Consider the following 14,484-nt stretch of genomic DNA (forward strand, 5'->3'; position numbering starts at 1 on the left):
AAACTTTTTTAAATATTTTATTGTTGTAATTATGAATAGTGAGAAAATATATTTTCAATTGGTGAATACTGTTTTCATTTGTCTAAAAACATTGTTTATTTTATTTACGGATAAAATTAATTGTGGCAAAACTCAGATGGATAATTCTAACTGTATTGAACTAAACTTGTCTGAGTCTTCAATTAGTTTTTAAATTTAAAATGTCACAGGACATAATAAAGCAGTTGCGGTGCTAACAGTGGCACGCGTCACATTACTTCATTGAGCCAGTTGTTAATGCCTGTACATGTTTCGATAGACAAACAAGGCGATTTTTTAACTTACAAGTTTAAAAATGCTGTTTAAGATAACATGAAATAACTCTAACAACATGTCAAGTTTCAAGGGCCGTCAAATTAGAAACACGATCTTGTATAGACAATTATGGGATAGAAAATTACGGAACGACCCTATCGGGAGTATTTATTTAATCATATAATATTCAATAATAAATGTACTCTAAAGGAAACTATAATTATAAGTCTCTTATAATTCAATTCCAGGTTTTGGCTGAATTCAGACATAGGTACTTAGAGGTCATTACCATTATGTTTACGTGGATACTGCATGTAGAATAGTGAAAAAATTACTGCACAATATATGTTTAAATACTTATGTTGATAAATTATATAACCGACATTTAAAAGGAGAGAATCTTCAGAGCCAGGTTCATAAGATATTTTGCTCAAAACATGCGGACAAATTCGGTGTGCAAAATATTACCGAAGTACATAAATTGTTAAATGACGTTGACCCAGGATCTGAAAAGAATATTTAAAAAGAAACGCTGGTGCAAGTTTTATCGACGTTCGAAAAGGCGTGGAACTGTCTTCTTCCGCTTCGACAAGTAAATTCCCTTAATGATAATTTCGCAAATCAAAACCAGCAATGACAAAGAAAGTCCCCATGCAATGATCATAAAAACTTGGGAGAGAAATTCAACGGAGAGCGGTTCAATCTTCTGAAGAGATGATTTTTCTAACAGCAGTATTTTTCTACATCTCCAGGCATGACGTCTGCTCCTCGGTTCGAATTGTCTTGTCTCGATAAACCGTAAAATTCTGAAATAGTATGAATATGGTTTATACACCCTTGATAGTGTTACGAGTTCAAATATCAGATCTTTCCCTAGCTGAAGTTTGAGGTACTTTATAAAATAGGAATAGGCTTTTCTGGGCTTTTAAGCCTTTATTTCGCATAAAACGGTGAAAATGTTTGATATTCGAAACAGAGAATAATTCTAACATCATAAGATGATATTAGAATTTCTGTTGCATTCGAAACTCTTTTTGGATTAAAATATGTTCATATTAAAAATTTAAAAAGGTTGCATATATATATGTGTTCCGTTCGTTACTTAAGCGGGAAATTTAAAATATTTAAGCTTATCCAGGACTATGAGGCGCCGAACGCGTCATAACTATATTTTCAAACAGTTTATAATTTTTTTCAAATAATTTATAAATTTTTTCAACAATTTATAAATTGTTTCAAACAATTTATGAATTTTTTCAGACAATTTATGAATTTTCTCAGACAATTTATGAATTTTTTCAAACAATTTATGAATTTTTTCAAACAATTTATGAATTTTTTCAAACAATTTATGAATTTTTTCAGACAATTTATGAATTTTTTCAAACAATTTATGAATTTTTTCAAACAATTTATGAATTTTTTCAAACAATTTATGAATTTTTTCAAACAATTTATGAATTTTTTCAGACAATTTATGAATTTTTTCAAACAATTTATGAATTTTTTCAAACAATTTATGAATTTTTTCAAACAATTTATGAATTTTTTCAAACAATTTATGAATTTTTTCAGACAATTTATGAATTTTTTCAAACAATTTATGAATTTTTTCAAACAATTTATGAATTTTTTCAAACAATTTATGAATTTTTTCAAACAATTTATGAATTTTTTCAAACAATTTATGAATTTTGTTTTCAAAAAATTAAAGAATTTTGCTAAATAAACTGGAATATCCCTTATTACCAATGGTGAGATAGGCAAGCCTTATGTATGTCTTGTCTAGGAGGATATAGGGGTGAGGGAGACTGCCCGTTCTTAGAGCTGAGGTTGGCTCTCGAAGCTGGGGAAGCAAGCTAGATGGAGTGTTTTCTCTCCCCCCCTCTTGCTTTGGCTTCCCTCTCGTGTTCTTAACTTCACACACGCTAGCTTGGGTCCTCATCAATGCGTTGTATCACACCTCCTCGGTGGTGAGAGCTGGTAACCACTACGTTGTGTGGGCTAAGTGGATACGCGTCCTTCTCAAGCCAAGGTGGGGACTACCGGGGCGCGACCTTTTACTTGCTCTCGTGGGATTCTTATGGATTCTGAACTAAATACCAATTTAAAAACTACTAAAACTACAGTGCAGGGGTCAGCTCCTGGCAGAACCCTCACTGATACCACCAGCGATACTAGCTCCAATTTATCGGTGCGTGTGACTGGCTCCACCCAGCCCCTAAGGCTTCGAAACGTACCCAGCGACGCCGGCTTAAACGGCAGATTGCACGGCAAAAGGCTAAACCGGGTTTTGAAGCGGTCTCCATCCCTGTCGGGGGTGCGGCGGCACGAGAGTGGAGGACTCGACTCCTTCGCCCGGAAATTCGCAGGCGGCGGCCAAAAGGACTAAGTCCTATAGGGGGACCAGCGAGCTGGGAGCTCTGGCTGTAGAGCTTGCCGGTGTCGCTTTAGGTACAGAGGGAAGATTTATCTTCTATGGATGAGTCCACCCTACTAGAAGAATCGGTTGCGAGTTCGCGACCCTTCGGGGTTCAGACGATGAGCGTTCTACTGATCCTGACGGGGGGAGGATTTTGGGACTGGGAGCTTGCCTGTCAGGGGGGAGGTGCTACTAGCCCTCTCGGGACTGATGAGGTGTAGCCAGGTCCCTTCTGAACCCCTCTCTTAGGGAACATGGGGACACTACATGGAATTCAAATCAATTTGCACCATAGTAAGGCAGCTTCCGCAGTACTCTGTAGGAGGTTTGCTATAGAGCGTCTTGATGTGGCCCTCTTACAAGAACCGTGGATTTGCCATGGCAAAATCCTCGGTCTCGACACAGCGGGCCGCTCTTTTATGACCACACTGCTGTTAGGCCTAGAGCGTGTATTTTGGTTCTGAAAGACTTTTGCTGTATCTCTCTACCGCCATACACGTCTCAGGATACGGCGGCCGTGAAGTTGGTACTGGGCTCTGGGCGGGCCGAGATGACGTTCACGGCTGTCTCTGCTTACTTTGCCCACGATGCGGACTCTCTTCTGACATTAGAGGTGATCAATTTGGTCGATCAATGTGAAAAGTGAGGGGATAAACTTTTCATTGGCTGCGACGCCAATGCTCATCATGTCACGTGGGGCAGTTCTGACTGCAATAGGAGAGGTGATCATCTACTGCAATATCTAGTTGGTTCTAAACTCTATATTCTTAATCAAAACGATGAACCTATTTTTGTTACCTCTAACAGAAGGGAGGTCATTGACCTTACGTTAGCCACGGTTAACCTTGCGTCTTCTGTGTCTAATTAGCATGTATCTAATGAGCCGTCTCTGTCGGATCATAAGCATATTTGCTTTACTGTCGCGACTACTTCTGTCCCGATGGGGACGGAGATACGCAATCCAAAACGGACCAATTGGGCCTGCTATAGGGAAGACTTACTCCTACGCTACGGGGTGGTCATACCCCTAAGCTAACTTCACTTAAGGATCTTGAGAGGGCGGCTGTTGTCCTACAGTGCTCTGTTATTGAGTTCTATCACCGAAACTGTCCACTTAAGACCGCAAACCGCTCGAGGCTTGTTCCTTGGTGGAATGCGGATCTTAGTCGGTTTCGTAAGTGCACTCGAAGGCTTTTTAGTACGAGAGACTGGGCTAGTTATAGGCAGTCTCTTAATACCTACAACAGGGCCATTAGGGCTGCCAAGAGGGACTCTTGGAGGACCTTCTGTGAGCAAGTCTCTAGTGTCCCGGCTACTGCAAAGGTCATGAAAATTCTCGCGCATGATAATACGCAACGACTTGATACTATTAAGTTCCAAGAGGATGTGTACACTAAGTCTGGGGCTGAGACTCTCAAGCATATGCTGGGGGTCCACTTTCCTGACTCTACTTTAATCAAGCCAACGAGACCTGACTATCTCTACCCTGTTCTGCACAGGGCGAAGAGAGAGGCTGGCTTGTAGCCAGGCAGGTTGTTACAATTCCTAAGCTTCGGTGGGCTGTCAACTGTTTTGAGCCCTAAAAGTCCCCGGGGCCCGATGGGGTCTTCCCTGTGCTTTTGCAGGAGGGCTTGGATCACATCGTCTCTCCGTTATGCAAGAGCTATAGACTTTGCATTGTTCTCGGTCACATACCTCGTGACTGGAAGCGCTCTAGGGTAATCTTTATTCCCAAGCCCGGGAAGGTCTCCTATCTCGAGGTGAAGGCATTTAGGCCCATATGCCTGACCTTCTTCCTCAAAATTTTGGAGAAGCTGGTGAACAGGTACCTTAGAGACGAGGTACTCTCGGTAACTCCTCTCTCTTCTTCACAATTTGCCTATCAAAATGGCAAATCCACTGAGACGGCCCTTCACGGCCTTACGAATTGCCTGGATAGGGCATTCGAGTTTCTGGAAATTTCACTGGTCATCTTCCTCGATATTGAGGGAGCCTTTGATAAGGTCTCTAGCTCGGTTATTACTGAAGCTGTTAAGAGATTTGGTATCAGCGTTATTCTTGGCCGCTGGATCAAGTCCATGCTTACACTCTAAGAAACAGAGGTGTAAGTTTACACCTTTTCAACTCTTTTTGATGGTGCTCAATTCAACACCATTTCCAGTGTTGGTTTACAACCCAAAGGGAGTTAAATCACACACTCTAAGAAAATGGAGTGTGCTTTAACACAGGACCCTTTAAAATACGTTTATATGGGTCGAAATTTTACACCGTTTCAGTTGTTCCTTTACACCCCTGAAAGGATTTAATAACACTTTAAATAACACCTTTAAGAGTGACGCATAACACTTTAAAGAGTGTCGCATAACGCCTTTCAGAATGTCGCATAACGACTTTAAAAGTGTCGCATAACACCTTTAAGAGTGTCGCCTAACAACTTTAAGAGTGTCGCCTAACAACAGTAAGAGTGTCGCACAACACCATTCAGAGTGTCGCACAACACCTGTAAGAGCGTCGCCTAACACCTGTAAGAGTGTCGCCTTACACCTGTAAGAGTGTCGCCTTACACCTGTAAGAGAGTCGCCTAACACCTGTAAGAGCGTCGCCTAACACCTGTAAGAGTGTCTCCTAACACCTGTAAGAGTGTCGCATAACACTGTAAGAGTGTCGCATAACACGTTCATCAGTGTTTTATAATGGTACAATAACGCCTGATTACCAATTTCTTAGTTATTTTATTTAAAGGAAAAATACGTTCTTTCATGAATATCATCTTTAAATAAATGTTTAACAAATAATTTTTTACTCTAATATTCAAACATTAATGGAAATGAAAGACCTTATTTAAGAAACCAGCCTGATTATAAATTTCCATGTTTAATTTCAAAGGGTGTTTTTAAAGTGTTACTTTACACTGAATTTACACCTTAAATTGGCAACAAAAACTCAAGGTAATAAAACACTTTTTGGGGTGTTTTTACGGTGTAAAAAAAGTATTGTAAATTTACACCCTTTTAACACATTTTTAACACTTCGATTTCTTAGAGTGTACCGACCGCGAGGTGACGGCGTCCCTCCTTGGGGACTCTCGGGGGTGACCACCAGCAGGGGCTGCCCCCAAGGTGGAGTTCTTTCCCGCCTGTTGTGGTGGACGAGCTCTTGGGGAGGCTCGTGGGTGTTGGGGGCTGCCACTGCTTCGGGTATGCGGACGATGTGGCGATATTTTTTACCGGGAAGTTGCCGGCTACTGTCACCGCGCTTATGAGCTCTGCTCTCTCTAACAAGGAGCAATGGTGCCAGTTGGTCAACCTCACTGTTAATCCAGACAAAATGTTCTTGTTCCTTTTACGAGGAAGAATACATAGAACCTGTTCAATGATATCACTTTCTTTGGCCAGGTCCTGTCAAAGTCCTCCGAGGTGAAATACCCGGGGGTGACTTTGTAGTGCCAGTTTTTAATAAGTTTTCATGTAAAGTATAAGATTTACAATAGTGGAATTCTAGGTTATTTTTGGTTAGTTTAGGCAATATTCAATCCCTAGTTTTAGCTTCAGCCATAAGTTCAAAGAAATTCTGTTCGCAGGCACCATAATTAACTTGTCACAATTATCATACTTATAAGAACGTACACCGAGGTATGGGGTTAAGAACTGACCCGACCGCTGGTCGCCAGGGAGAAGCTTAACCCTATGTCTCTTTCATTTGTCGCGCCGTGGCGGCGGCATCTTTTTTAGAATCTATGGGAACGGGTCCAGGTAGTTTCGCGGCCGAATTATATTTGCCCCTTTCTCTTCTATTCTACCGAGTTTTCATTGTCCTTCCCAGATCCTCACCTTAAGATAATTGCCCGCTACACTTATTTTTGTTCCCCTCACACAAGGTTACCAATGGGCCTCACAAAGGTCATCAATTTGAAAGAGTGTATATATTGTTAGGTGTTTTTGGGAACTTGTCAAAGTTCTTGGTTTTATTATTTGTTCTGTGTGATTTTTGTGGGCGATACCTGGTACGACATTAAGTCGCGGTTTTCTGGCACCATGACACCGACGCTAACCTCTGGTACGACATTAAGTCGCGGTTTTCTGGCGCCAGAACAGGGACGCAGACCTTCGGGTCAAACTGTTAACACGCGGGAAGATGCTGAATATTTTGATTGGCCACCTACCATCCGGGTCTTGAAAGTGGCTAACGTTAATTGGCCAAGGGTCAATCCGGGTCCCAAATGTAACCACGTGGGTCAAGGTTTTAAAACCGAGGACTTGGAAGAAAAACGAGAGTCTGGACCAAGAACTGATCGGAGAAGGAAAGAACAAGGATTCTCCCGATTGACCCGATGATCTAGAAGGCCAGAACGTCGACTGCCCGAAGGCGACTGGAGGATGACCCAAGTATTGGGTTGAAAGAAGCTCATCAGGAGACTGAAAGGAAGCTTTCTTCGGAAGTACCGCGTTTGCGCGATCGCCAAGAGAGTGCGGTAAACGATGACGCGAAAGCGAAACAATAAACCAGGGTCGCCAGGAAAGATGGATTGAGTATAATTTGGTTTTTGTTTATTTTGGGGGAATTGTTACTATGTTTATGTTTATTTTTGGAAGGGTTTTGCATGGGGGTTTAAGTTGATAAAATGGTTTAATTTGTAATTAGTTAAAGTGAAGTCATAAAGTTAATGCATAATAGGTTGAAGTTTAAGTTCTAAGTTTAAGATGACATTAAAAGAGGAAGATTTCATTGGTAAACAAAGAGTGTTCTTTTACAATAAGCCTATATACCCTAAGTTATTTCATGAACTCGCTACCCCCTAATAGTGCCAGGGTAAGCGAAGGGAACTCGGATATTTAAGTAGAAGTTATTTGTAGCATAGGAGATCCGGATGCAATCAGACATAAGGTTAAGATAAGAAAGGTAAAACTAAAGGTTATATAAGTTTGATAGTTCAGATGTCAAGGTGGTCTTGCATTGCTACGAAGGGGTTGCCTTATAGTTAAAGATAAACGCTACAACTTTTGACTGCAGACTAACATGGAAGCCGCATCTTGATCGGTGCATCAAGAAGGTCAAAATGCTTTTTTGGAGGATCAGGAGCTCTGTCGGCCAGACTTGCGGCCTCAACCCCAAGGCCGTACACTGGCTCTATACTGGGATCATTAGACCCATACTATCCTACGGGGCACTCGTCTGGTGGACGAGGGTCCGGCTTAAAACGGTGCAGGCTGACCTGCGCAAGCTTCAAAGGCTAGCCTGCACTGGTGTCACGGGGGCCATGAGATCGACCTCGACTGCTTCCATGGAGATACTCCTCGACATGCTTCCTCTTCATCTGTTCGTCGAGGAGGAGGCTGTCATGGGCGCCTATAGGCTCTACATTAATGGCTGCTGGGCTCCCAGACTTTGCGATTACAGCCCTACCAAGATCTTCCGGGAGCTTGCCGCACTTGAGCCGTCGTTAATGATGTGCTCTGACAAAACTGTTACCAGTTTTGATTTTTACTAAGCCATTCAGCACCCACTTTCCCAGTCGGGCCGAGTGGATTAACCTACTTGGCACTGGGAGTGAAACTATTTGGTTCACCGATGGTTCCAAGACTGATTCCGGCGCTGATGCCGGCTACTACTGTCAAACCACAAAGGTCGGTTTCTCAGTTAGTCTGGGCACCTATGCTAGTGTGTTCCAGGCGGAAATTGCCGCGATCTGTTACTGCGCAGATTACTGCATTAACAAAGGGTATACTGGTCGGACTGTGAAGATTTACTCTGTCAGTCAGGCCGCCTTGAAAGCGCTGAACCAGTGTGAGATTACCTCTCAACTAGAGCGCAGTTGCCTCAATCTGCTTGCGCGACTGGCGTCCCGCAACAGGGTCCTGTTGTTTTGGGTGCCGGGTCATAGCGGATATCATGGAAATGAGCAAGCCGATAGATTTCCTAAAAGGTAGGCGGAGGCCTAGTTCTTGGGGTCGGCGCCGGTCGTCCCCATCCCCTAAGGATACGTCAAACGGAGTTTGCATGACAGGCTGACTGTCATGCAAAACCAGCTCTGGTATAACATGGAGGGCCAGAGACAGACAAAGCTGTAGGTCTCGCGCTACAGAACTTATTGCGCTCAGCAGATGGGATATTAGGCTGGCAACCGGTCATCTGACCGGGCACTGTCGGCTCAATAGCCATCTCCATCTGATGGGCCTTGCTGACGACCCTCTCTGCAGATCGTGCCGGGAGAAGGAAGAAACTTCCTCTCACGTACTGTGCGAGTGCAACTGCTTCGTCTCGCTTAGACTAGATACTTTGATTCACACACTGTGGAACTTTCGCGGGACTCTTCTATTACGGTGGAGCGTATTCTCCGCTTCGCCGCGGCTATGGGTCTCTTCAAGACCTGATTATTAGGTCAACAAAAATAATAATAATAGAGCTCAGGTTTCGGCCTCTCCGATGGGAGATTCGTGCACGCGCACCTAGTTACATTGGTTACGCGCATCACGTGACCACGCTAGCTTAGGCCTTTGAAGCAACGCCGCCTATGTTACGTGTTCACTGTAGAGATATTTTTTAATTTTATCGGGCGTTAATTCGACCCTCCCATAGCCTTTAATCCATCTTAAACACTTATCTAGTAGAGTTTTTGGTGTAGTAAAAGAGTAAAAAACCATTCCCTTTACTTCAGTTTTATCTAAGAACCATAATTTACTATTAATAACAAGTTGGGAAAACCAAAATATTACCTCTCCGAGTCAAGAGAAGGACTACCTACAAACTTATTTACCCAGTTATGGAAATGTTTCTTTTTTTTTATGAACAAATACTGAAGTTAAAATTTATGAAATATTAAAGCAGTATACAAAGCATAGAAAATATACTGTAAATCAGACGACATTTTACATCCAATAAGGATATACTTGTACACATTAAAATCATCCGATGGGGGAAAAACGGGAAATGAAGAGATAAAACTTTGGAGGGATATTACCTTTACGTGTTTGTAAAGGCCCAATTTGCTACTCCTCAACTGTATACCCTCTATGTTCAAAGCCATATTCACAACAGGGTTGCCATGTAAACACTATCCTCTCCTTTCACCTCAACAATTTTCTTAGTTTGTCAACATGACGATTAAAGTTACATAACACCAAAGCTAATTTGTGGCTACACACACTGAAAGTAAACGTGCACCATTAAAATCATGATAACACGAAGCTATAATCCGATTACGATCAGACCTTTCACTGATCTGGGCTGCGTTCAGCAGAGCTCACCAAAAAAGACAGCGGATTTTGGAAAACGTTTACCGGTGAGATCTGTCGTCATAGCTTTTCTCCGGTCATCGGTGTTTTAAAAATGAAGCTAGCGCAATAAAGCGTGCAAGGTACAAAGGCTTAACAAAAATTGTATGATAACATATTTATGGAGATAGATAAGAACAACTTTTATAATTAAACATAGAAACTAACATATCTCTTAAAATTCTCGCGTGATCAACTGGTTTCACGTCAAATAAATAGCTATAGTCCCATCAGAACATAGAGACTAGAAACCCCAAGGAGTGGCAGGTCCCCCGCTCTACAAGCGCATATAATATGTTGCTCATAAATTGGTACATGAGAGCTTCCCGTTTAATTTTGCTTAGCGGAAGTCGCCGTGTACCCATTGCGTGTACCATGAAAAAGGGCAACAAGTTGAGGCATTCCTGCCACTCCTTGGGGTTTCTAGTCTCTATGATCAGAATCAGCAAGAGCTATTTGTATTAATTCCTCCATGTTTTTTTCGCCAAGCTGAGAACTACGCGTTTTACGTCACGTTATCCAAAAACCTGACTATTTTCTTTGGTGACCGCGCTGGCTCAACGCTGAGCACCGTGCCGTCAAAATTCATAACCAAAATCCCGTTCTGTAGGACACTGCTAACAGCGCTGAGCTCTGCTCAACGCGGCCCAGACTTCCACCATGATTATAAAATCTTAGCCTGATTATTTGAAAGTGTAATTAACTTTCGGCTCACTCTGAACCGTTAATGTCTCTGCATTACAGAAACGAAAACCTAGCGTTTACTTTATGGTTCACTAGGCCTATTGACAGATGAAAGTTCATTTGACCAATATAGTGGCGTTCTTCTTGAAATCACTTTAGAAAGGATTATGCTATAAACAGATGTAGTATAGCTTAAGTAATATATAAACATCGATTTCAAATAATAATATTAAAAAAAGTTCTTGGGATATCAAAATGAAACAGAGCTTTATAGCTACAAAACCACTAAAGGCATCGAAATTACGAAAAATATTTCCATATATTAATTATACATTATGAGAAAACCAAATATTAAGGTTTTGTAGGATTTCTTTCCACAAAACAAAGCGAACTGCTAACGCGATGCACTAACGGACGGACATACACAGACTAAAACATAGACTGCTTTAGTAGTATACAAAAGAGTCTTTCGCGTCAGTGACACCCTGTTGACGCCTGACACCCTGTTGACGCCTGACACCCCGTTGACGCCTGACACCCTCTTGGCACCTGACACCCAAATTGGCGCCTGACACCAAGATGGCGTCCTCACGCCAGATGGTACTGTTGGTACAGTTGGCGACTGACACCGAATTGGCGCCTGACACCAAGATGGCGTCCTCACGCCAGATGGTACTGTTGGTACAGTTGGCGCCTGACACCGAATTGGCGCCTGACACCAAGATGGCGTCCTCACGCCAGATTTTTTGGCGGGGAAAACCAGGGGAAAGCTTGACACCATGTTGACTTTGTGAATGGCGTGGAAATTTTCAATTTCGGCGTGGAAAACCAGGGGAAAGCTTGACACCAAGTTGGCGCCGTTGCCGCTGTTGACGCCGTTATCACTGAAGTCGCTTCAATCTCCCCTTTGACGCCAGATATTCAATGCGCGCCTTATCCTTATTGACTTTGATAAGGGAAAACATATGTTAGGCTTAAGACTAAGCGCCATATTTCCACAACTTCTCCTGAAACTAGAATTCAATTATGGCGCCAGATATTTGTGGGCGCCTTATTGACTTTGACAATGTGGCGGGGAAATACGTATGGAAAAATACGCGACCAATGGGGGTAAATAAGTGTGGGGAATTTTTCGTTTTCAATGGCGTCTTCTTATTTTCAAATCAATACGTTACACTTATCTGTCTAAAAATATCTAGGTATATTGGCTCGAATTTCTTAAATACGGCGCTGGAACCGTTATCTTAAATAGTATCCCTACACCTGCTTCAAATAGCGTATCATTAACGTAAGCCAAAACAGAGACGTACAATACAATGTGTTTGACCTAAAATATATTATTGGAATACACTATGTTAGGCTTAACATTTTTAACGAAGTAGGCGGGGAATATGAACGGAAAAAAGAGTGTTCGGTTTTCGGATACGACGGTGTACGTGATTCCTCAAGAGGACAGGGTGAACCATGAATTTCGTAACCTGCAATGGTTTAGAATGCAATTAAAGTGTAAATACGAATACATATTATCCCCGATATTGGAGTTGAAAATTGAACTTTTCGCTAACCCTTGTCTTACACGCGACTCGAGGCTTTCTACGTCACGTTAACTTTCGACAACGTGGTGGGAGGGGGAAATTATATATGTTAGGCTTAGAGATTAAGTGTCATATCGTCGTTCGTCAACGTGTTTGAGGATACCATGGTAAATACCCGGGTTCAGAGCGTCACGGTAAATTCCCGTTACGTCGTTGATTGAGAAAATACACCCATCATATCTTGGGTTATCGTCTCGCGATAAGATCCTATAAAAGACGCGGTAGTTTAAAAGATAAGTCATTTTACGACTCTTCAAGCTTTTCACCCCAGCTAACGATATCCACGTGTCATCACTTAGAAATGGACTCAGTTAAATTGTAAGTATGTTCTTAACAATATAGTTAACCCTTGCATGTCCATTTGTATCCAGACTTATAATTAGAGTATTCGGTTAATTTTTTCTCCATCAGGGACGGATCAAAAGCGTTCTCCGAAACTGACAATACGCCGGACACGCCTTCCTGTCCTATCTGCTGTAGTGAGGATGGTAGAATGAATTCACCCATTACTTTAGAAGCCGCCGTTAGACGAAACAACTTAAGACGAATTGAAAAATTTGGTGCTATCGGATGGGATAAAGATTACGGAAAATCCGAAAGGACTGCAGATCCCGAAACGGGGGATTTACTAATAAACCCCATACCGAATGAAGTCTATAATGTAGACGATGGTGAAGGTTATATATGGCAATACGTTAATGGCCCTAATATAAATTTTGGTTTGAAACACTTAGCGATGTACAGATTACTAACTTCTACAGTACAATTACCCGCAGGGTCATTAATTGACATGTATGCTAGACAGTTTCCATGTATCATAAATAAGAAGACCCATCAATTCAAATTGGAAGAATTTGCGGGAGATACTATCCTCGAATTTCCCGTACACCTCACACCACACAAAATGTACGGAATGCCAAACCCAAATATTTGCCATTTAGGGAGTTGTCACCCCCGCAATGAGGGGGAATGTAAATTTCGCACCTTTTATTACGGTGGATACGAATTTCATTGTCCATATCAGTACTTGAGAGTTCTGAACTTAGCTCTTCATATGTGTATGTTTATGGTATACAAAACTAACAAAACCGTAAGGAAAAATTATAGTGATGAAAACGACCTAGCTACGCATTATATATTCAAGGCCCTGCAGATTTGCAGGTTAGCCAAGTGTCTGTGTGATAACACTCACAGTTTAATGTTTCACGAAGTTCATTATCACATGAGATCCAATGACGCGAATAATTATTTCGCGAATAAGTATTTCGCAGACTTTCTTTAACTATGATTACCCCCGATCGGTTAAGCGAGGGAGTATAGTGTTTCAATAAAACGTGTTTGAAAATGCTGTGAAATTAATAGTTTAAACGATGTTAAAGCGCGAATAATAATTTCGCGAATAAGTATTTCGCAGACTTTCTTTAATTAATAAAACGTTTGTAAGTTCGACATTTTGTAGGCGAAGCATAGTGTTAAATGCTAAATAATATTTGTAGAATCTCGAATAAAAAGAAAATGGTTGAATGATATGGGTTTCTAATTATTTTACGTAGGTTTAATATAATTAATATTTTAAGCCCATTTTAAAACCTTAAATTTTGGCCATTTATTTAATTTTCAGCATTAATTCACATATCAAACGATATATATCAATAATAAGTACATCTGACATCACTAAAATACAATGAAACCCGGGAGTATTATTCACACGTACCCATCTCACGGTCCATGAAATCTTGTACATCACGGTATTCTTGGCTTGTTAAATCATCCATCTCGTCGGAATCTGGGAAATGCTCAAGCATGTGGATGTTCAAAACATCAAGGTCGTCAAACCATTTATCGCAGATGTAACAAGAAACTTTCGGAGGCGGTGTGTCAGGCAGCGTGATGACATCTGGTTGGTCATACTCTTTAATCGCAGCGACACACTCAAATCGATCCATGAGATCATGTAGGGTCTGATTTTCCTGGTCTGTTAAGTCATCGAGGGTAAGGATGCAGGAATGCGACGAGGTAGGAGGGTTGTCACCGGCAGGACGGAAAGAATCAGGAACAAAGGGGTATGCAACCCCAGACGTCACCTTAGACCCCTCAAGGCCATCCCCTTGGGCTGAAAGGACATTTCTATGGTCGGGTATACAAATAAACGGAAATATAGATTAGAATGGTGGAATGTTATTACATCATACAATTACACCTTAACTAAATATACCAT

General features: G+C 41.6%; 1 protein-coding gene across 2 annotated transcripts; it reads left to right on the forward strand.

The window, feature by feature from the left end:
- Positions 1-11,241: 11,241 nt before the first annotated feature.
- On the forward strand, positions 11,242-13,793 carry LOC149665103 (uncharacterized). Of its 2 annotated transcripts, none has more exons than XM_089841940.1 (2): positions 11,242-12,584; positions 12,678-13,793. In XM_089841940.1, the coding sequence occupies exons 1-2, from the start codon at positions 12,568-12,570 to the stop codon at positions 13,546-13,548; spliced, it is 888 nt and encodes a 295-aa protein (XP_089698066.1). In that variant the 5' UTR covers positions 11,242-12,567; the 3' UTR covers positions 13,549-13,793. The 2 variants fall into 2 exon arrangements, with proteins under 2 accessions (XP_089698066.1, XP_089698067.1); XM_089841941.1 differs by having other exon boundaries at positions 11,245-12,588.
- The last annotated feature ends 691 nt before the right edge of the window (positions 13,794-14,484 follow it).

This window comes from Phalangium opilio, unplaced genomic scaffold (genome assembly GCF_054372755.1).
Source record: "Phalangium opilio isolate 3A_F unplaced genomic scaffold, DU_Popi_V2 ptg000061l_1, whole genome shotgun sequence".
Classification (NCBI taxonomy): Eukaryota; Metazoa; Arthropoda; class Arachnida; order Opiliones; family Phalangiidae; genus Phalangium; species Phalangium opilio.